The 24,814-nt window shown below is 45.7% G+C and overlaps 1 protein-coding gene across 3 annotated transcripts in view; it reads right to left on the minus strand.

Moving 5' to 3' along the window:
* LOC140717312 (solute carrier family 41 member 1-like) overlaps positions 1-24,814 on the minus strand; it is a 70,140-nt gene that overhangs the window by 29,858 nt on the left and 15,468 nt on the right. For all 3 annotated transcript variants that reach the window (XM_073030780.1, XM_073030777.1, XM_073030779.1), the window contains exons 3-4: positions 8,487-8,594; positions 1,361-1,432 (exon numbers count right to left, since the gene is read on the minus strand). In XM_073030780.1, the coding sequence (XP_072886881.1) occupies positions 1,361-1,432; positions 8,487-8,594 (180 nt within the window). The remainder of the gene's footprint in view (positions 1-1,360; positions 1,433-8,486; positions 8,595-24,814) is intronic.

Genomic DNA, 24,814 nt, shown 5'->3' on the forward strand with positions numbered 1-24,814 from the left:
TCTCACTGCTGCCATCAGGAAGATGGCACAGGAGCCTCAGGACTCGCACCACCACGTTCAGCAACAGTTACTACCCCTCAACCATCAGGCTCTTGGACCAAAGGGGATAACTTCACTCACCCCATCGCTAATCTGATCCCACAACCTGTGGACTCACTTTCAAGGACTCTTCATCTCACGTTCTCTATATTTATTGCTGATTTATTGATTATTATTTGTCTCATTTTGCATTTGCACAGTTTGTTGTTTTCTGCCCTCTGGTTGAATGTCCAAGTTGGGCGATCTTTCATTGATTCTGTTATGGTTATTAATCTAGAGATTTATTGAGTATGCCCACAAGAAAAAGAATCTGAGGATAGTATATGGAGACATACATCTACTTTGATAACAAATTCACTTCGAACTTTGAACCTCAGACAGCAAAACCAGCCTAGTCAGCAGATGAAACAGCATTTTTGGATAGGGAAAGTGATTTACTTATATTTATTTTTTTATTTTGACGTACCGCACAGTAACAGGCTCTTCTGGTCCAATGAGCCCATGCTGATCAATTACACCCATGTGACCAATTATCCTACTAACCCATACATCTTCGCAATGTGGGAGTAAACTGGGGCAGTCGGAGCAAACCCATGCGGTCATGGGGAGAATGGACAGTCTCCTCAGTGGTGGGACTTGAGCCTGGGTCACTGGCGCTGTAATAGTGTTACTCTAACACCATGCCACCTGAACCACCATGCCAAGATGCTACCTGCTTTCAGGTCAATGAATAAAACATTTCAGAGGAAATCCTCCAAGAGGACCACAACCACAAGTCAAGTCAAGTTTACTGTCATTTCGACCATAAACTGCTGATACAATACACAGTAAAAATGAAACAGCGTTCCTCCAGGACCCTGGTGTCGTCGGGTTTGGAGGCTTGCGTGCCTCACTGACCCGGACAGCTATGTTGGCTGGAGTCAGGGCTTCATGCTTTGCCTCTCGGTAGGGTCACCCATGCCAAACAGGTCAAAGGGGTAGAGGCCAGACCAAGAGAGCAGTCCATCAACTGCCCACGTTCAGGGGTTCAGCTCAGGGCTAGCAACCCTAATTATTACGGAAACAGCAAAGGAGACTCCTTCGACATCTGTTTATGGAGGGCCTTCATTGCCACACTAAACACCAGCAGTGGGACAGGTAACAAGTCAGTCAGAGGAAATATTGACATGAATTATCAGATTCCATTTCACTTCCATAGATCCTATCTGGTCTGTTGAGTATTGTTATGCTTATGTTGGGGGGAAAAAAAGTGGGGGTTAATTTGCCAGCCCAAGATCTGGCAAGCTGTTGCAAGGCACAGAAAATAAAGTGTGCTTCTCACCTGTATCAAAGCCAGGTTCCCCGTGATCATCTTCCATTGCTCTGCAGCCGAGTCCATCTGCCCGATGTTAGCCTGGAAGCGAAGAAACGAGAGAACGCAATCATTTTAACACGTCAAAAGACAGCACAACAAAATTTTACTTCAGTACTTTTCCAACTGCAACGGGAGCACCGAAACATCAGAGTCATAGCGTGTGGCAGATAACCAATGTTGATTTACATTGATGCAGTTAACTTGGGCGCCACAACAGTGTAGTGGTTGGCACGACGCTATCACAGCTCGGGATGTTCCGGAGTTCGAAGCTCAATTCCAGCGCCATCCTGCAAGGAGTCTCTGTATGTCGTCCCCATGGACGTGGGCTTTCCCTGGGCCCTGCAGTTTCCTCCCAGTCCAAAAATGTACCAAGTGGCCTAATTGGTCATTGTAAATTGTCCCATGATTAGGTTAGGGTTAATTGGGTTGGTTGGGCATTGCTGGGGCAGCATGGCTAGGTTAGGGTTCAAATGTTCATTTTATTGTCAAAGTATGCATGTACAATACAACTCTGAAACTCCTCTTCTCCAGACAGCCATGAAATACAGAAAAAACACAGTAGTCGTTGAAACAAAAGACATAAAAGCACCCTACCCTCCCCCACACACGAAAAGGAAAATGAAACAAGAGGGGTTGTGGGATCGAGGGAAGACTGGAAGAGCCAACTCCGCACCATAATCGCTAAATAGAAATAAATAAATTTAAATACTTTTCAGAGGAAACCAATCAGAGCAGATGAGTAAAGGCTTGGCAGAAATCACAAGGATGTTGTCAGGATCTGAAGTCCTGAGTTACAGGGAAAGGTTGAATAGGTTAGGACTTTACTCCCTGGAAATTGAGAATGACGGGAGATTTGATACAGGTACACAAAATTATAAGGAGTATAGAAAGGGTAAATGCAAATCGACTTTTTCCACTGAGATTGAGTGAGAATAGAACGAGAGGTCAGTGGTTAAGGGTGAAGGGTGAAATATTTAAGGGAAACTTCTTCAGATGGTGGTGCAATTGTGGAATGAGATGCCAGTGGAAATGATGGATGAGGGCTTCGTTTATAGCGTTTAAGAGAAGTTTGGATGGGGGGGTGGAGGACTAATGGTTCAGGTATGGGATGATGAGACAAGCACAACAGTTTGGCACACAGTGAGATGGGCTGAAGGGCCTGTTTCTGTGCTGTAGTCTCTACTAATTTGTTATGTGCTGTGTCGTATGACATGGGCGATTGTGGTCTTTCCATGACCATAATTTTTTTAAAGAAAAATATTCATTTACGAGATATGGGCGCCGCCAGCTAAGCCAGCATTTATTGCCCATCCCGAGCTGCCCTTGAGAAGGTGATGAGCTGCCTTCTTGAACTGCTGCAGTCCCTGAGGTGTAGGTACACTCACTGTGCCGTTGGGGAGGGAATTCCATGGTTTTGACCCAGCGACAACGATGCAACAGCGACATGTTTCCAAGTCAGGATGGTGAGTGACTTGGAGGGGGATTTCCAAGTGGTGATGTTCCCAGGTATCTGCTGTTCTCACCCTACTAGATGGTAGTGGTCGTGGGTCTGGAAGGTGCTGCCTTAGGAACTTTGGTGTGTTGTTGCAGTGCATCTTGTAGATAGTACACACTGCTGCAATTGTTCTTGGCAAATTTTTCTACAGAAGTGGTTTGCCATTGCCTTCAGGGCAGTGTCTTTACAAGACCCCATCCATTATCAATACTCTTCAGAGATTGTCTGCCTGGTGTCAGTGGTCACATAACCAGGACTTGTGATATGTACCAGCTGCTCATATGACCATCCACCAGCCACTCCCATGGCTTCACATAACCCTGATCAGGGGCTAAGCAGGTGCTACACCTTGCCCAAGGGTGATCTGCAGGCTAGCGGAGGGAGGGAGCACCTCACACCTCCTTTGGTAGAGACGCATCTCTATGCTGCCTCTACTAAGGGAAGATTTAAAGCCATACTGTTGATGCTATATTTGGACAGGGTCAAGTACACAGATGAAAGCAAAATGCTGAAGTAAACACTGGTTTCTTTACAGAGAAAAAAACGAGGCTGAGGCATCAAAGATCAGAGTGTGAGGTTAAAATGACACACAAACTATTATTTTCAATAAATAGATCATCTGCAGAATATGGATATTGCTGGCAAGACCTGTTAATTGACTGGCAAATAGTTTATTGTTGTCATGTACTGAGATACAGTGGAAAATTGTTTTGCAAGTGACTGGCAAATAGTTTATTGTTGTCATGTACCGACATACAGTGGAAAAATTGTTTCGCAAGCTCTCTGTTCAGATCATTCTAAAATACAAATACATTGATGTAGCAAACGGGGAAAAGGAGTAGAAGAACACATAATACAGTGTTACGGTGACACAGACGGTGAAGTGAAGGTGGACAATAGGGTGCAAGGGACACAATGAGGTAAGACTAGAGGGCAAGAGCCCATCTTTATTGCAAAGAGACTGATAAGAACTGGGCAGAAGCTGCCCTTTTCCTGCCTCTGTCCAGGACATCTTCAAGGAGCGAGGTGTCAAAAAAGGCAGCATCCATCACTAAGGACCCCCATCACCTAGGGCATGCCCCGTTCTCATTGCTACCATCAGGGAGGAGGTACAGAAGCCTGAAGGCACACACTCAATGATTCAGGAACAGCTTTTTCCCCTCTGTCATTCGATTTCTGAATGGACACTGAACCCATGAACCTCGCTACTTTTTGTATTTCTATTTTTGCACTACCCATTTAATTTAACTATTATACTTATTGCAATTCATAATTTTTTTGCATTGCATTGTACTGCTGTCACATATGCTCGTGATATTAAATTATTCTGGAATCTGATTTCAGACTGCTAAGAAGCAACCACATCAGTGAGTTACAGGCCAGATGAGGTAAAGATGGAATATTGTCTTCCCTGTGAACCAGACGGATGTGTGTCTGTGTGGGGGTGTGTCAGATTTCCAGCATCAGCAAAATCGTCTGTGTTTAAGTCAATTCTGAAGAGGTTTCAATGCTCTGAAACCTTCCAGACTCTGCCCGACTTGCTCAGCACTGCACACTTTATTTTAATGTAAATCATACGAGTTTTGCATTGCATACTCACAATAAGAATAGGCTGTTTGGTCTCACCCCAGCCTGCTTTGCCATTTGTAAACTCAGCTGATTTTCTACCTCAATGCTACCTCTCTAAACAAATCCGACTGCACTGACCAGCCAAAAGTCTATTGATTAGTGAGTGGAAAGATCAATAGGTGGGAAGGTTCCACATTTTTGCAGACAGAAACTGTTGGGGAAATTAATCCAGCGATCCGAGCTGTGGCAGGACACACTGACCGCATGGCTCTCCCACACATTTACACTCGCTGTGTACAGAGAGCTCCTGTGAAATTCTGTCGTTGGAATTCAGGGCACATTCAGATGTGACTGTGTCACTGCAACCAGCAGAAAACAGGCCTTCAAAACTCACAATCATTTTGGCCACCTTCGACTTGGCAGAACCTCGGACAGAAGCCACAATCCAACAGAAAGGAGATTCAGCTTGTTAATGTGCACAAGTCTTGGTTGATTTAGAAACTTTGAAAGGAGGTTCCTTAATGTTTCACAACAGAGCAGTAACTTTTCAAAAAAAAAAGTGTGCTAAATTAATTTTATTTAGGATTTCCTGTCCCATAACCCTCTCACTCATCTTATGGTTTTAAAACACAAGAAATTCTGCTGATGCTGGAAATCCAGAGCAACACATGCAAAATACAGGAGGAACGCAGTAGGTCAGGCAGCATCTATGGAAATGAATAAACAGTCATGTTTCAGGCTGAGTCACTTCATCAGGCCAACTCCTAGTATAAATACACAGGGGAACATTTGTTCAGTTCAAAAAGATAATTACCCAAAGAAAGGCTAGCTGATTTGGAAAAAAATACTTACTAGTTACTAACGTTTCAAATGCAGAGAAAGAGAATCTGTTTTAGAGGATAACTATCAATGCTCCTTCCAGTTTAAAAAAAATAATATATATATATATGAAAATCACTCCCCCTCCCCCTTTCTTCTATTCCTTACTCTTACCTCTTCTCACCTGCCTATCACATCCCCAAGTCCCCTCCTCCTTCCCTTTGCCCTATGGTCTGTCCCCTCCTCCTTCCCTTTGCCCTATGGTCTGCTCTCCTCTCCTATTAAGAGTCCTCCTTCTACAGCCTTTCACCTTTCTCAGCCACCTGGCTTCACCCATCATCTTCTAGCTATCCTTCGGCACCCCCACCTTTTTATTCTGACATCACCCCATTTCCAGTCTTGAAGTGAGGTCTCGGGTCGGGGGGGGGGGGGTGGGTGGGTGGGTGTGTGTCTCTATACACCTTTAGAAGAAATCTGATGTGTCCCTACAGTATCCTCACTATTTTTTCCAAACACATGCACAACGGATCCAGCTGTATCACAGTTTAGAGTGGCAACTACTGTCCCCAAGACTGCAAGGTATAACAGAAAGTTGTGAAGCGAGCCCAGCCTGTACTGAACATCACACTCCCACTTCATGAACTCCGTCTGCATTGCTCACTACCTCAGGAAAGCTGCTAATATAGTCAGATTGCTAGCACCCCAGACATTCTCTTTTCCCCCTTCCACTGGCCGGAAGATACAGAGGCTTCAGAAGGTGTACAGAGGCTCAAGGACAGCTTCTATTCCGCTGTTCTAAGAAGCCTGAACATACCTCAAATCCAATGAAGGTGGGCTCCTGATCCCTCAGTCTGCCCACATCTTGGCCCTTGCACCTCAGCTGTCTACCTGTGTTGCACTTTCTCTGCATAAAACCCGAATTCTATTCAGGTTAGCAGGTGACATGTGAATTCTGAACTCACCTATCACCTGACAGGTCCCTGCTCAGTTAGGCTAATTGGCCAGACCACAAAATCAAAGGGGCAGAAGTGGGCCATTTGGCCCATCGAGTCTGCTCCGCCATTTCATCATGGCTGAACCATTTTACCTCGCGGCCCCAGTCTCCTGCCTTCTCCCCGTATCCCCTTCATGCTGTGACTAATCAAGAATCTATCAGCCTCTGCCTGAAGTATACCCAATAATTTGGCCTCCTCCACAGCCATCTGTGCCAATGAATTTAACAGATTCACCACTCTCTGACTAAAGAAATTCCTCCTCATCTCCATTCTATACAGACGTTCCTCTATTATGAGGCTGTGACCGCTGGTCATAGACTCCACCCCACCCCTCCATAGGAAACATCCTCTACATATCCAGTCTATTGAGGCCTTTCAACATTCAAAAGGTTTCAGTGAGACCCCCCCCACCCCCCCGCCCTCACTCTCCTGAATTCCAGCCAGTAGCTGCCCAGAGCCACCAAAAGCTCATCACGTGATAAGCCTTTCAATCCTGGAATTGTATCCCTGAAAATCTGTCAAATCCTTTCCAATATCAGCACATCCTTTCATTGACAAGGGGCCCAAAACTGCTCACAATACGCCAAACGAGGCCTCACCAGCGCCGTATGAAGCCTTAACATTATGTCCTTGCTTTTATATTCCAATCCTCTCAAAACGGAATGCCAACATGACATTTGCCTTCCACACCACCAACTCAACACACAAATGAACCTTTAGGGAATCCTGCAAGGGGGACTCCCAAGCCCCTTTGTACCTCAGATTTTTGAAAGGTTTCTCCATTTAAAAAGTAGTTTCCTCTACCAGAGTGCAAGACCATACACTTCCTGAAACTGTATTGCATGTCAGCATGGAGAAGTTGTCTCAGAGGGCCCATCTCTGTGCTGCAAAACTCCATGACACCATGTGGAAGGGAGAAAATCCATGCAGTCACATGATGAACATGGAAAGGCCACACGAGTATTCTGGATCAAAGCCAGGCGTGTGACTCCGAGGCAGAAGCACTAACCGTTCTGCTACTAAATACAATTGCTATTTTTAATTTACAAAATTAAAACCTGTTCTACAGAACAAAAGGTGCAAGACAGATGGGAACAACTAGTCAAGGACACACAGTTGAGTTCCATGTGGACTCGAACAAGTGTATGGGACATTGGAAAAAAAAGTTGAATTTCCCCATGGGGATGAATAAAGTATCTATCTATCTATCTATCTATCAATATAAGCAGATCGCAGCAGTGAGCAGATTTTATCACGGACTTTGCCTCCATTTACTGTATTAGCACCAACAAACTTGGCAAAAATATCTGACGATCCCTCAGAAAGTGGATGGCAGATCGGAATTTGACAGAACCACTTCCAAGGAAAGATTAAAGTTTAGCTTTATTTTTCACAGATACGTTGAAACATACCGTGAAATGCGACTTTTGTGTCAAGTCATTTCAGCAATCGTGCTAAGCAGCACGCAAGTATGGCCACACTTCTGGCACCAATGCAGCAATCCCACAATTTACTAACCCTAATCCATATGTTTTTTGGGGAAACTTCCTCACTCAGAGTTTTGAGAGTGTGAAACGAGTTTCCAGTGCAAGTGGTGTGTGCAAGCTCGATTTCAACGTTTAAGGATATAGGTACGTTGCATCCGGAATTATTTCCGGGAAGCAGACCATCTCCTTCCACGCTGCTCTGACGTATTGGGAAATCGCGTACTAGGCAAGTTACAGCAGTGGTTTGCCATTACCTTCTGCCGGGTGAGTTGTTGTTTTCTTTTTAAAAACACATCACCAGCTCTTAACGGGAGCTGGCTGGATTCGAGCTCGGGACCTCTCGCCCCGAAGTCCAGTGCTGATGCCACTACACCACCAGCTGGATAGGTACATGGATAGAAGGGGTATGAATGGCTATGGTCTGGGTGAAGGTCGATGGAAGTAGGTAGTTTAAATGGTTTGGCATAGACTAGATGGGCCGAACAGACGGTTTCTCTGCTATACTTTTCTATGACTCTATGACTTTGGAATACGGGAGCAAACAGGAGCCCGTGGAATTAACCCACGTGGTCACAGGGAGGGTGCACAAACTGCTTAACGGACAGGGGCAGGAGTTGAACCCATCTTACAGCTGGGGCGGTAATAGTGTTATGCCAACCGTAGATGCAAGTAAAAATACAGTTGGCTGAAGGAGGGTGCGAGCAGATGGCTGAAGGTCAAATACTCACCGCAGTGGAGAGTCTGGAAGCCAGGGTCATTTCCAGATTGCCTTTGAGACCGAGCAGAGCTGGGACGAGAATGAACACCTCCGTCACCTCTTTGAAAACATTCCAGTGCTGCAAAGGAAAGAGAAGCTTGTGAGCATTTTGTTAACAGCGAAGAGTGACATTAGCTCAGCCTGGAGGCGATTCGGTAATCCCTCAGTAAACTTGGCAAGCGTGAGCCTCAAGACTGAATTTTAAAAAGATTAAGAGATCAGCTTTATTCGACACATATACATTGAAACCTAGTGACATATGCCGGAGAAGGTGCTGGGGCAGCCCCTAAGAGTCACCACACTTTCGGTGCCAATGTAGCACACCCACAACTTGTTCACCTTTGGAATGTGGGAGGAAACCAGAGCACCTGGAGGAAACCCACGTGGCCACGGGGAAAACAGACGCCGGTGGGAACTGGACCCCGATCGGTGATTGCTGGCGCTGACCACAGAACTTCGAACGTTTACAGCACAGTACAGGCCCTTCAGCCCAAGATATTGTACCAAACGTTCAACCTACTCCACGATCAATCAAATTCTTCCCCCCGCCCCTCCATTTTTCCAAACATCCAGGTGCCAAGCTTTCCTTCACCCGCCGAATTACACTGGCCCAAAAATTCAACGTTCTTGCCATTTCTTCCAAGACTTCCAATATAACTCGGAGTCCTGCCATGTGCAGAAGTTCGCTGATGACACGGCCATAGTGGGGTGTGTCAGGAATGGACAGGAGGAGGAGTATAGGAAACTGATACAGGACTTTCAAATATGGTGCAACTCAAACTACCTGCGTCTCAATATCACCAAGACCAAGGAGATGGTGGTGGACTTTAGGAGATCTAGGCCTCATATGGAGCCAGTGATCATTAATGGAGAATGTGTGGAGCAGGTTAAGACCTACAAGTATCTGGGAGTACAGTTAGACGAGAAGCTAGACTGGACTGCCAACACAGATGCCTTGTGCAGGAAGGCACAGAGTCGACTGTACTTCCTAAGAAGGTTGGCGTCATTCAATGTCTGTAGTGAGATGCTGAAGATGTTCTATAGGTCAGTTGTGGAGAGCGCCCTCTTCTTTGTGGTGGCGTGTTGGGGAGGAAGCATTAAGAAGAGGGACGCCTCACGTCTTAATAAGCTGGTAAGGAAGGCGGGCTCTGTCGTGGGCAAAGTACTGCAGAGTTTAACATCGGTAGCTGAGCGAAGGGCGCTGAGTAGGCTACGGTCAATTATGGATAACTCTGAACATCCTCTACATAGCACCATCCAGAGACAGAGAAGCAGTTTCAGCGACAGGTTACTATCGATGCAATGCTCCTCAGACAGGATGAAGAGGTCAATACTCCCCAATGCCATTAGGCTTTACAATTCTACCGCCAGGACTTAAGAACTTTTTAAAAGCTATTATTAATGCTTTTTGAGATAGTGATTTAGATGCATATCATATTTTTTACTGAGTTAAGTATTGTATGTAATTAGTTTTGCTACAACAAGTGTATGGGACATTGGAAAAAAAGTTGAATTTCCCCATGGGGATGAATAAAGTATCTATCTATCTATTTCTCAGGGTGGGTTTGGTTTTAGCTGCAAATGAAATCCGAAGGACTCAGAAGACATCGAGGCAAGGATTCTGTAGACCCAATAGGGAGGAGGAAGAGGCAATGTAAGTACAGGAACCACCCCCACTAGGTTTTATGCCAAAATAGACCTGAGAGACAATGCCAAGGATGGAAGCTGCCACAGGAAGTAATTAAGGTACAGTCACACTGAATAGGAAGCACTTGATAGGTAAACAGAATAATAAAATGAGCAATTCCATGAATATCCAAACCCATGCAATTTAAACAATAACCCTGTAACTAATTTCCAGTGGCAGCATGCACTCAGTGGCCACTTTACTAGACACAGGAGGGGAACCCGGCATGGCCTCCTGCTGCTGTAGCCCAGCCCCGTCAGGGTTTTCTCTGCTGCACAGCACCCTCGTAACGCATGGTTATTTGGGTTACCGTCAGCTTGAACCAGTCTGGTCATTCCCCTCTGACCCCTCTCATTAACAAGGCATTTTCACCCACAGAACTGCCGCTCACTGGATGTTTTTTTGTTCTCTGCACCATTCTCTAAATTCCAGAGCGGGGTTTCCCGATCTAGTGTCCATTGACCCCTTGCTTAACGGCATCAGTCCGTGGCATATCCTGTTCTACTGTTGTGCATGAAAATCCCAGCAATTCAGCGGTTTCTGAGATACCCGCTTCTGGCACCGACAGTTATCCCACGGCCAAGATCACTTAGATACATTTCTTCCCCGTCAGAGCTTTGGTCTGAACAACAACTGAACTTTTTGACCTTGCTTTATGCATTGAGTTGCTGCCACATGATTGGCTGGTTTAGATACTTGCATTCATAAGCAGGTGTCCCTAATAAAGTGGCCACCAAATGTAATAATCATCAGAAATGCTGCAGGTGCTGGAAATCCAGAACAACGCACACAAAATGCTGGAGGAAGTCAGCAGGGCAGGCAGCATCTACCATTGAGTATAATGCCTGAACGGGTAACGCTGCCATCGCCCAGCTTGGAGGATCTGGTTGGATCCTGACCTCTGGTACTTCCTGTGTGGAGTCTGCATGCTCTCTCTGTGGGCCACGTGCTCCAGTTTCCTCCCTCCTCCCAGAAACATGCCAGTTGGTCGGTAGGTTAATTGACCACTCCAGAGAAAAGCAACTTCTGGGTTTCAGTAGATTGAAAATGGACGTGGATCTAGACACCGTGCTTGTAACCACAAGAGCTTCCTCGGATGCTGGAAATTTGAGCAACACACACACACACACACAAACTACTGGAGGGACTCAGGGCAGGGAGGATTTATGGACAGGAATAAACAGCCAACGCTTCAAGCCACAAGTAAGTTTTTATACCTGTGTACACATATAAAAGACCTGGGCGAGGAAGTGGAAGGGTGGCTAGTAAGTTTGCAGATGGCAGGAATTTCTTTAGCCAGAGGGTGGTGAATCTGTGGAATTCACTGCCACAGACAGCTGTGGCGGCCAAGTCATTGGGCTTATTCAAAGCAGAGATTGCTGTGTTCTTGATTAGTAAGGGTATCAAAGGCAGGAGAACGGGATTGAGAGAGACAATGATCAAATGGCGGAGCAGACAAGATGGGCTGAATGGATGAATCCTATCCCCATGTCTTATGGTTTACTAGCCTTATGGGCCGAGATCCTTCATCAGGATTGGAGCTGACCAGCCCGATTCTGAAGTAGGGTTTCGATCCGAAATGTCAACTGCCTTTTCACCTCCATAGCTGCTGCCTGACCTGTTGAGATCCCCCCAGCATTTTGAGTGTGCTACTTTGCAGTGGAAAACTCGCCTTACAGAGATAGCCACCCTATTTAAAGGGTAAACTCGAATTCAATTACTCTGACAGCTGTTTAGAAAGGTCCGTACAAGGCAGACAAGTGCATCTCATTTCATACTGCTGGCAATAAATCAAGCACGGCTGGGGAAGTTGAGTGCCGCAGATTTTTTAGTAACGTCACCACGGGGAAAGACTAGATGGGTATTTCAGAGTCAGTCACTTGCACACATGCCCACAGGGACTGCCACTGACAACTATGGAACAGTCCACTTAAGGGCACCTGCAGTTGATAGCCAGATAAAAGCTGTTCTACATAAAACAATAGGCCGATACGTGTCTGGTGTTTAAACTCTCAACACAGTCACACAGCCCACAGTATTTGAGATCCTATCAGAACAGGTTTAGCTGATTTAGTTCCAGGACGCCAACTGTTTTAGAGAAAAACCTCGGCTCATCAATACAAACGTCATAAAAATCCGTAAAAATTTCCTCCAATGGGTGTTTGCTGGCAGTAACACTTTTGTACCTTCCCCTCCCACAAGGCAGAATTCGCCATTCGGCCCATTGAGTCAATGTCATCGTTCTATCATGGTTTATTTTTCCTTTCAACCCCATTCCCTTGCCTTCTCCCCCAAACCTTTAACATCCTTACTAACCAAGAACCTATCAACTTCCGCTTTAAATATACCCAATGACTTGGTCTCCACAACCATCTTTGGCAATGAATTCTATAAATTAACCACTCTCTGGCCAAAGAAAATGCCTCCTCACCTCTATTCTAAATGGGCATCCCTCCATTCTGACGCTGTCCCCTCTGATCCTAGACTCGTCCACTATAGGAAACATCTGTTCCATGTCCACCATATCTAGGCCTTTCAACATTCAATGGGTTTCAACGAGATCCCTCTTTATTCTTCTAAAGACCAGTGAGTGCAGGCCCAGAGCCTTCTGAGCCGTTTTGATATGAGCAATTCAACAGAATTACTTTGAACGACTTGAAATTTTAGTGCAAAAAGAATGCTAGAAAATTTATAAAGGTAAGCAGTTGGAAGAACTCAGATCAGGCAGCTGATGTTAAACCCTTCGGGATGAGATCCTGCAGACAGTCGTTCTTTTATATATACGGATACAGCAACCCCTCCAACCCAAAGGGTCCGCATTACCCGATTACACCCCTGTGACCCATTAACCTACGAACCCTAACCTGTATGTCTTCAGAATGTGGGAGAAAACTGGAGCTCCCGGAGGAATCCCACGTGGCTATGGACAGAACGCACAAACCCCTGACAGTGGTGGGAAATGAAGTCGGGTTGCTGGTGCTGTAATAGTGTGACGCTAATCCCTACACTACTGTGATACCCAGTTATAGAGCACTACAGCACAGAAACAGGCCCTTTGGCCCATCTAGTTCACGCTGACCAGTTTTTCTGCCAAGTCCCATCTACCTACACCTTTGTGATGTACGAGGGAACGGATCACACGTCCCATCAATGTTGAACAAACAACAGAACAGCACCGCAAGAGTGCAGACCCCAAACATGAGATTCTGCAGATGCCGGAAATCCAGAGCAACGCAGGTGAACTCCGGCATCTTGTGTGCTCCCCCTCCACAGATGCTGTTTGACCTGCTGAGTTCCTCCAGAACTTTCCGTGCACAATGAAGGGTCTCACCCAGAAACACCGACAGCTCATTTCTTTCTATAGACGCTGCCTGACTTGCTGAGTTCCTCCAGCATTAATTGGAAGTGTTACATTACAAGCCCTTCAACTTGTGCTAACCTTTTACCCTACTCCAAGATCAATCTAACCCTTCCTCCTACCTAGCCCTCAATTTTGCTTTCATCCACTAACTTCTGTTCAGGTGCCTTGCCGTTCAGCGTGGGTGATCTTGTCTCTCCACGACATATCCAAGACCCTCTAAATGCTTGTAACATGTCTGGCTCTACCGTAACCCCTGGTAGAATGTTTCAAGCCCCCACCAGTCTTCGTAAATAACCTACTTCTGGCATCCCCACTACATTTTCCTCCGATCACCTTCAAATTACCCCCTCTTGTATTAACCATTCTCACCCTGGGGAAAAAGGCGTTGACTGCCCTCTCAATCCATGCCTCTTACCATCTTGTACGTCTCTATCAAGTCACCTCTCATCCTCCATCAATTCAAAAAGAAACGTCTTAGCTCGCTCAAGCTTTCCTCATAAAGACACCCTCTCTAATCCAGGCAGCATCCTGGTGAATCTCCTCTGCACCCTCTCTAATCCAGGCAGCATCCTGGTGAATCTCCTCTGCACCCTCTCTAATCCAGGCAGCATCCTGGTGAATCTCCTCTGCACCCTCTCTAATCCAGGCAGCATCCTGGTGAATCTCCTCTGCACCCTCTCTAATCCAGGCAGCATCCTGGTAAATCTCCTCTGCATCCTCTCTAATCCAGACAGCATCCTGGTGAATCTCCTCTGCACCCTCTCTAAAGCTTCCACATCTTTCCTATAATGAGGCGACCAGAACTGAACACAATTCTCCAAGTGCGGTCTAAACAGGGTTTTACAGAGATGCAAATTTACCTTACAGCTCTTGAGCTCAATCTACTGACTAACGAAGGCCATACACTCCAAGCGTTCTTGACCATCCTAGCAAAATACACAACTTTGAGGGATCTATGGACATGGACACCAAGATCCCTCTGTTCCTCAACACCGTTAAGAATCCTGTCATTAACCTTGTTCTCTCTCTTCAAGTTCGATCTCCCAAAGTACATCAACTTGATGGGAGGACATCAGGGATACTCTGCTCTTTCCGTGATAGAACTACTAGAATGTACTCCATGTCCAGTTAGAAGTGGAAAGGGATCTCTACTTAAAGTCTCATCTACAAGGTGGCAGCTGTAAAATGCACAGACTTGTACAGTGAAGCCAGAATTTTGGGTCCTCATCTCTTCTTCCGAAATAGCAAGATGCCATTTGGCCTGTCGGCTCTGTGCTAGTTCGCTGCACCACAAATTTATCCCCCCCCCCACCATGTCTCATTTTCCCCATATTCCTTCCAGCTTCCCTCAGACTCCAGAGGCAATCTGCAGCAGACAGTTAACCTCCTAATTGGTACATCTTTGGGATGCAGGACGCTCCGGTTCCTTTCTGTGTGGACACGGGGAAAACGTGCAAACCACACGTATGGAGAGGAGCTTGCAGGATTGAACCTGCATCCACTGGATCTGTGGGGCAGCTGCCCAGCTCACTGTGCCACCGTGCACTGCACAACGGACGGGCACCACTATATGAAGACACACTGGAGGAACTAACAAGGCGGTACGGTAATGCAGCGGCTGGCGTAACGCGATTACAGCACCAGCGACCTGGGTTCAATTCCACTGCAGTCTGTACAGATCCAGACACTGTGTGGGTTTCTTCCGGGTGTTTCAGCTCCCCACATTCCAAAACTGTGAAGGTTTGTAGGTTAATTGGTCGCATGGGCGTAATTGGGCAGTGTAGGCTCATTAGACCGCAAGGGCATGTTACTGCGATTCATCTTGAAATACATACTTTAAAAAATAAAGAACTCCCAGGCAGCATCTGTGAAGCGGTGTGGAAATGGACAGTGTTTGATTTGGATCAGGACCCTTCATTGGAACCACACTATGAGAGTAGTTAATTCAACTAGATTACGACGTAGAGCGATAAACGAGCAGTCCGGTGCTCTGAGCTCACCATTACTGGACAAGGAGCTGTAGGGTGCAGTCACCCTGCACAGGGTTGTACCTCACCAAAAACCTCTCACCACACCAGACCAAATCAGGTAGGAGCCGAACAGCGGCTCCTCAGCACAACAACAGCTGATGTTTCACTCATCACTTGCTCGTAACACAACACCAAATGTCACGAGGGTCTCCCACCCAGAAGGTGTGTCCTGGTGGCGGCGGGAGAGGGGCCGGTCTGAGGGTCTGAAGAAGCAGCGTGTTAATAAATCTCACAGGACACCACCATCCTCCGCCTTTCTGACCCCAAAACTCTAAAACAGCAGCTCCCAACCCGAGGTCTACAGATCACTCTGTTAGTGGTACAAGGAACCCCTGCTCCAACGCTAAGCATTCAAATTAGACACAAAATCAGAAATCCTTTCTAAGCGGGATCTGTCTGGTTTGATGCAGCACTGTCTCACAGCACACGAAAACTACAGCGAACTGTCCGGTCAGGAGAAACAGTCATCGTGTGAAATGTACCGACATTGTTGGACTTGTATGTGTCCAGGACCAAGAGAAATCATTGTCGCCACTACCCACCCAGCAAATCACCTTGCTGGAAAGTAAAATGAGAAAATATGCAAATATGCAGCTGCTCGAAAACCAAAGAGAGACACACACACACGTGGGACCTATAGTAAGGTGGAACACACACACACACACAAACAAACAATGCTGGAGGAACTCAGCAAGTCAGGCAGCATCTATGGAAATGAACAAGCAGTCGACAGTTCGGGCCAAGACCCTTCAAGAGGACTTCTAGAAAATACTATAGGACTCTCAGAATTAAAAATAAAATCATGCCATCTCAAAAGCTTCATCCCCCAGGCAGTTAATCTGATCAACTATTCTAGTTAGCCCCACCCACCTCTATTAACCCTATATTACACAATATTTTCACAGTTGTATCCTCATCATCAACAGTAAGGGACTGTTTCCTTGTTAAAATTAACAATATCAATACCAACAAGAGATGATTACCCAGTCACTGCACTGCAGCATAGACACTTTAAACCACTTCTCGCATTCCTGTTTATATTGTAAATACATGCTGATAATTATGCATTTTATTCCATATCCACACTTTAACCTCTAACTTTATATTTATATAATTCTTTACTGTTTCTTAAGATTGTCACAGCCGGAGGTGGTAGCGGTACCTGTTAAATGCTCTCAAAGGCGTGTCTCAAATTCCCTCTGACAACCAAGTCCAACTCCTGGCCTTCACCTATAACTAAGATACTAGCCCAGCAGAACAGTTTCTTCTAACAGAAGGGGCAAAGGCGGGTTACTGGCACCTTAAAACCAGTCACTTTGGGTAAGCGGGGCTCATCATCTGTGGTTGGCAGCTCACCTAGGAGAAGGAAAACTCTGATCTCAAACCTCCGTTGCCTTGTGGATATACCCACTCACGGGGAAGGTGTAAAGTCAGGAGGAAAATCTGGAGCAGGAGTCCCTACAGCAGTCCAACGTTGAATCCAATGCTGACGGGCAACTCTTGCAATGCTGCTGGTGCCAAACTGTATCGGCCTCTGCCTTTCCTCTGGGCTCATCAGCTACATGGAGAGGGGGAGCCTGCTACACGGGTGACAGCTTGCTCTCCATACCATACCGCCCTGGCTCAAGTACTGGTCTGCATATCACACAGACAGCTGGGACGCAACATGCATAGTCGACACTGCCCAACGGAGGGCCTCAAGATTCTTTATAATTGTTGAATGTTACGCCAACACAACAAATTCCTAATAAAAAACGGTGAATAAAGTCGATCCTTGATTGCTCAAGGGCTGAATGGCCTACTTCGCTCCTCTTGTACTATCCCACATTCAGCTTCACATCTCACCCAAATCCTCCTTAAACGTAAAGAGAATTCCCCCTTCCATCCTGTCACACACCGAATCACCAACCCCTACCACCCTTTGAATGGAACATCACCCGCCTTCTCATTCTTCCACCTATTATTTTAACTAATCAGCAGAAATAAAAAGAGAGAAGAATTCCTAACTGCAGGGTGAAAAAATAAACAAATACCATGACACGGAGAGTTGTAAAAACAAGAAGTACCTAAGAGAGAAGAAATATAGAAAGTGCAGATAGTAACAGAAAAGGTGATAATTAACAAGTCATACACACAAGAGATTTTGTAGATGCTGAAAATACTTAATTAACATACGCTGTGCAGAGTACTGAACTTCCTTTTGCCCTGTGATTAAAATGCAATGTTATTATTCACTTAGTGGCCACTTTATTAGGTACCCCTGCACACAATCTCTAATCAGCCAATCACATGGCAGCAATCCATAAAGGCATGCAAACATGGTCAAGAGGTTCAGACTGAACATCAGAATGGAGAAGAAATGTGATCTAAGTGACTTTGACTGTGTAATAATTGTTGGTGCCATACAGGGTGGTTTGAGTATTTCAGAAACTGCTGATCTCCTGGGATTTTCATACAAGTGGTCTCAAAAGTTTACAGAGGATGGTAGGGAAAAAAAAATCCAATGAGCAGCAGTTCTGTGGGCAAAAGCACCTTGTTAATGAGGGAGGCCAGAGGAGAATGGCCAGACTGGTTCAAGCTGACAGAAACCCAAATAACTATGCGTTAGAACAGTGGCATCTCTGTGCGCACAACATGCCAAACCTTGAAGTGGATGGGCTAAACAGAAGACCATGAACATACACTCAGTGGCCACTTTATTAGGTACATCCTTTAACCAAGTGGTGAAATTTACCAAACTGAAAGCAAGCCACAACTTAAAATTACACTAAGCAAGAGGAGGTGCCTGTAGAATTCTTGCCCTCGCCTCAGCAAAATTAACTAATCACGAATTTTCGGATTGTGGACAAGACTCTGCAGATGAATGGTATCTTTAAGGAGTAACACTTATTCTGAGCAGTGTAGAAAACCTTGAAGCCTACCTCATTAATTCGCTTCTTTTTTTCACTGCTCACATTTCTAATACTTCTTAGTGTAACAGTCAGTATTTTTATTGCATCGCACTGCTGCCGTTAAACAAAAGTCACGACGTACGTCAGTGATAATAAACCTGCTCCTGAGTTTTGCAGGTCTGTGCTGACGGTGCAGTGGTATCAGCACAGTCTGCAACATCAACGAGGAATTGAGTTGTCCACAGGGCCACAACCCAAAGGCGCAAGTCTTCGAAAAAAAACAACTTTAAAAAAGTGTTAGATAGATAGATACTTTATTCATCCCCATGGGGAAATTCAACTTTTTTTTCCAATGTCCCCTACACTTGTTGTAGCAAAACTTCTTCATTGAGTTACAACACAGAGTAGGTCCTTCCAGCCATGCCGCCCAGCAATCTCTCGATACAACCCACGGGACAATTTACAATGACCAATTAACCTACCAACCTGGTATGACTTTGGACTGTAGGAAGAAACTCGCGCAGTCACAGGGAGGACGTATAAACTTCTTACAGGCAGCAGCGGGAATTGAACCTGGGTCGTTGGTGTTGTAAAGCATTGTGCTAACAATTACGCAGCCATGCTGCCCAATTTTGCTGAAGAAAATCAGGGGGAGAAAAGAAACAAGTCCTGCAGTAAATCAAAGATAAAATTTGAGTAGAATCGTTGAGCCAGCAGGCAGCATCTGAGGAGAGAGCAGCGCCATTAAGGGCAGAGATGTAGCAGGGGAAATTCTTGTGCAAACTGTTATCAGCTTTAATTCCTCAAACACCCAAAATCTGACACCTCTTGCTGTTCTGATGAAAGATCAGCGTACCAGCAAACACAAGGCTTGCAAGTCCATAAGTACCTCCAACAGGAAAGAGAAATACGATTAACTTCCAACCGCAATAAGATAAGGTGGCCAGCCTCATGAGTATGTACTGTATGTCAAATGAGGATAGGTTCAGTGAGCTGCAGCTTTTCTTTTTGGAGAGGAGGAGGAGGATGAGAGGAGACTTGGTAGAAACAAGTATAAGAGAAGAGGCACTGATGGAGTGGACAGCAGAGACTTTTTAAATGGCTAATACAAGGGGAGCCAGGGGTAGTGATAGAGGCAGGTACATTCGGGACATTTCAGACTCTCTGACAGACACGTGGATGAAAGAAGAATGGAGGGAAGAGTTAGATTTATCTTGTTATTCAGTCGTTAAGTCGAGTCCGACTCTTCTTGATCTAATGGTCCAGAGGGTCCACAAGGTTTTCATGGCAAAATATGGATTTCCATTGCCAGGCCTTTCTTCTGCGCAGATTCTGCTGATGCCCAGGTCGGGTCCCAGCTGGGTTTTGAACTCAGGACCATCTGCCTTGAAGTCCGGTGCTGATGCCACTACACCACCAGCCGGATCTTGGAGTAGGTTAAATTGTCGGCACAACATCTGATCACCTCACTACAGGGAGGTTGTGGATACAATAGAGAGTGCAGAGGAGATTTACAAGGCTGTTGCCTGGATCAGAGAACATGCCTTTTGAGAACAGGTTCGGTGAACTTGGCCTTTTCTCCTTGTAGTGATGGAGGATGAGGGGTGACCTGATTGAGGTGTACGAGATGATGAGAGGTATTGATCATGTGGATAGCCAGAGGCTTTTTCCCAGGGCTGAAATGGCTATCACGAGGGGGCTTAGCATTAAGGTGATTGGAAGTAGGTACATTTTTCACACAGAGAATGGTGGGTGCATGGGATGCACGGCCAGTGATGGTGGTAGAGGCAGGAACAATAGGGTCTTTTAAGAGACTATTAGATAGGTACATGGAGTTTTAAAAAAAGTGGGCTACATGGTAGGGAAATTCTAGGCAGCTTCTAGATTAGGTTACACAGTCACACACCACTGTGGGCTGAAGGGTCAGTAATGTGTTGTAGATTTCTATGTTCTAACATTATGGGCCTGAGTCTGTACGGAGCTGTACTGCTGTGTTCTAAAGAGAGGGACAGCGGGAGAGTGAGAGAGCGAAAAATGCTACCAGTATTTGCTTCCCATGTGTCATTTCCACTGTGTACACAATACATCCGTTCCATACATCCAGTACAGCTGGTGCGGCTGAAAAAGGCGACACCAGGAAATTGGTGTCTGTTCTAAAAAGTACAAGGCCTTTGATATCTGTCACTCAAACCCAGGCCACGTTCCACTGCAGAGTCAGCTGGAATGTTTGAATCCGGTCTAATTTCCCCACTGTCTTCTGCCCAAGGGGGAACCCAATTCCTGTCGTTTCTGCTGCCTACGGTCCACAGAGCACGTGAGCTTCACAGGAAGCTACACCAGCAAACTGCAGACGTGTCAGAAGCCACACTACCAAACCAGCTCACACATCCGTGCAAATGTACAACATACAAATTGTCATAAGCACCATTTTATGCTTTTGTCAATTTCTACACATCAGTAATTCAGCATCTTAATAAATTTAAGAGATCATCTTTTCCTTTTCAGGCTAAGTGCAGATGTGAATTTTTTTTTTTTTTACAACTAATAAGTGCCCTGTGACTCAAGTTGCTGACAAATCATCATCACCTACATGGGAAGGCTTAGCAACATCCCCCTGATGTTCACCATGGCCAAATCTGCACCGATAAGAAATAAAGATGGACCACCCACGTGAATGGCCTGTGTTATCGTTCACCCTGAGCAGCTGCGTAACAGAGGACTCTGAGCTACTGGCTGTTCTCAAGGACACAGAGACGGACATCAAGTGCTGCTGGAAGATAATTAAGTCGGTGAAGGACGTGCTTTGGTCAGCCAGCGCACTGAGACGTCTGTGAAGGAACGCAGCTCACTGGCACGTTCCAGGCTGCAGGAGATCGTGCCGAGGCACTGAAGCTTGGTGCAGCCACCAAGAAGTCTAGGTGGGGGAGGACCACAGTACAGGGTTCTTCTGCGACTGGAGAGGGAGTGGCCAGGTTGGGCGAGAAAGCCCCTGAACAATTGCGGTAGTATACAACCCCCTCACTGGGGCCACGAGTGGCAACAGCTCTATTGGTGTGTAGCAGGGGTCATGGTAGGAGTCATGGCATAGAAAGATGGGAACCTCAAGTGTGTAGGAATGTAATAGAACAGGACTGAAAGCATTGACTGTGAATAGAAAGAATGAAAAGGTATTGCATTGTTTATTCTTGCATTTTTAAAAATTATACTTTTGATGTATAAAAATGTAAAAATATAATAAATCACCTATTATTTCAAACACCAACTCCTTGTGGCCTTTCAGTTTGCACGACAAGACACTGGAGATAGTAGTGTAAGGAGAAAACCATGGTAGCTTATTTATTGAGATTTAACCCTAACGTGGCCTAGTGGATAAGGCATCGGTCTAGTGATCTGATCTGAAGGTCACTGGTTCGAGCCTCAGCTGAGGCAGCGTGTGGTGTCCTTGAGCAAGGCACTTAACAACACATTGCTCTGCGACGACACCGGTGCCAAGCTGCTTGGGTCCTAATGCCCTTCCCTTGGACAACATCGGTGGCGTGGAGAGGGGACGGCTTGCAGCTTGGGCAACTGCCGGTCTCCCATACAACCCTGCCCAGGCCTGCGCCCTGGAAACCTTCCAAGGCGCAAATCCGTAGTCTCATGAGACTAACGGAATCCTAACCTAATCACAATGACTAATTAACCTACCAACTGGTAGGTCTTTGGACTGTGGGAGGAAACCGGAATACCGGGAGGAAACCCAGGTGCCGTCACAGTGAGAACTCCTTACAGGCAGTGCCGGGAATTGAACCCATTCGCCGGTGCTGTAAAACGTTGTGCTAACCACTACTCTACCTTACTGCCCCACAATCACATTAGCTCATGCCAGTGCATGGAAATCTCAACCCAGAGCTCGCTTACAACCCTGTCCCTCATTCCCACAGATTGTTTGCACTGGACTGGTCCTTTTCTACAAGTCTGAGATAATTTTCCACTATTCAATTTTAAAATAACAAATAATCATTGCACCTCCCCGTGCATTACTGACACGATGGGCGGGAGAGGAAAGGGAGAGAAGAGAAAAAAGCAGAAAGCAAATAGGTTTTAATCAGAGTGGAGCTCTGTTACTGGCCACGGAGTAAGACTGCTTGTTTATGATAGATGACAAGACACCTAGCTGGAGGGGGTTCAAAGTACAGGCTCAGAATGATTGGGAGAGTGGGGGCGGGGGGGAGGTGTAATTCATTGGTGCTTTGAAGAGTTGATTCATTTGCTGCATTTACTGTATGAAAAATGATCGCAGAGGGTGGGTATCCAAAGCACGAGGGAGACAAAATCTGATTTAAAATTAGTGGTGACAGATTCAGATTTTCTCTGCACACCAACGGAAGTGCTACGATCAGAAAGAGCTCCCTGGAGATCGCAATGCTTACCCGAACAAGCAAAATTTGCTCTTGTTTACCAGCTCATGTGAAAATGGACATCTCAAAGTACTGCGTTACCTCAGGACTGCACGAGAGAATGCAGATGCAGGTCTTATAGAACTGGTTAGACCACACTTTGTTTCACAGCAATCTTCGCAACAACTCCAGGTGCTTCTCCACCACAAAAAAGACATCTTGTCACTATTCTTAGGGTACTGGTTCTCTTAGATCGGAAAGACCAATTGGGGGGCGGGGGGGTGCATTCAAAGCCCAAGGGTCCAGATAAGTTCTACAAAATTGACCTGAGAAATGTAAGGATTAACATTATGAGGAGAGGTTGATGACTCTAGCCCTATATTTTAGAATTTTGAAGAATGGGGGGGAATTTGGAATTTAGAAGAATCTGGGGGGAATCCCATTGAAGCCTATCAAATATTGAAAGGCCTAGCTGTGGAGTGGATGTGGAGAGGATCTTCCTACACTGGGGGAGTCTAAGTCAGAGGGCACAGCCTCAGAATAGAAGAATGTGCCTTTACAACAAAGATGAGGAGGAATTTATTTACCACAATGTGGTGAAATGGTGGAATTCGTTGCCAAAGATGGCTGTGGAGGTTAAATCTATGAGTGCATTTAAAGCAGAGGTCGATAGGTTCTTGATTAGTCAGGGCAAAGGTTACAGGAAGAAGGAACAGGAATGGGGTTGCGAGGGGAAATAAATCAGGCATGATAGAACGGCAAAGCAGACTCAATGGGCCAAATGGCCTCAATTGCTCCTTGATCTTATGTGTCTACTTTCCCATTTAACACCAGTTCCTTACACATTAACCTCACTGTTGCAGCCTGTGATTTCCAGCCTTGAACCTTCTATTCTCACACTCTCTCCCTAGTCATTCTCAACACCATTTACAAGAATGATCGCAGGAAAGAAAGGGTTAATGCATGAGGAGCATTTGATGGGCTTATACTCATTGGAGTTCAGAAAAATGGGGGGAGGAGGGGAAATCTTATTGAAACCTAACGAATACTAAAAGGCCTAGGTAGAATGGACGTGCAAAGGATGTTTCCGATTGTGGGTGAGTTTAGGACCAGAGGGCACAGCTTCAGGATAGAAGGTTGTCCATTTAGAATGGAGAGGAGGAATCTCTTTATCCAGAGGGTAATAAAACTTCACTGCCACAGATGGTTAGTCATCGGATATAAAGTGGAGGTTGATAGGTCCTTGCTTAGTAAGGGTGTCAAAGTTTACCAGGAAAGACTGGAGAATGGGGTTGAGAGCGATAATAAGTGATTCATGATCAAATGGTGGTGCAGACCCAATGGGCCTAATAGCCTAATTCTGGCCCAGTGTCTTGTGAGACAGGCTGTCTAATCCAGAAAGGATTCCAGTAAATCACCTCTGCATCCTCAAAGCTTCCACATCCTTCCTATAATGAGACAACCAGAAATGAACGCAATACTCCAAGTGTGGTCTAACCAGAGCTTTACATTTATGTGATCTACATCTGGATTCTCTAGTGCTACCAACACAGTACTAAGGTGGTGCAGTACTTCCAACACTCATTTTCACATGACATATTAAGTTGAACAAGCAAACTTTTTTTTCCTCTCTTGAGAAAGCACTGCATTCCCAGTGTCACGGACAGAACATGGAGCTCTTTCTGATCAAGGTTCGTTCCTAGAGGAGCACTCCCCTAAAAAGCAATTCTTCATTAATCTATCTTCCCTAGGGATGTCACAAATGACCTGATGGGTTTGCTTATAAAACCACATGCAAAAAATGACGCATTAACTCTAAGGAGGCTACAAGGTACCATGTGTCCAAATACTTTCCTTCCTGACATTCTCCAGGTCTGAAAACACCACTGACGTTGAGTCGATCCTCCAATGCTTTGAACAGTAGAGGAGTTGGTCCTTTGGCCCACAATGT

This window comes from Hemitrygon akajei, chromosome 27 (genome assembly GCF_048418815.1).
Source record: "Hemitrygon akajei chromosome 27, sHemAka1.3, whole genome shotgun sequence".
NCBI lineage: Eukaryota > Metazoa > Chordata > Chondrichthyes > Myliobatiformes > Dasyatidae > Hemitrygon > Hemitrygon akajei.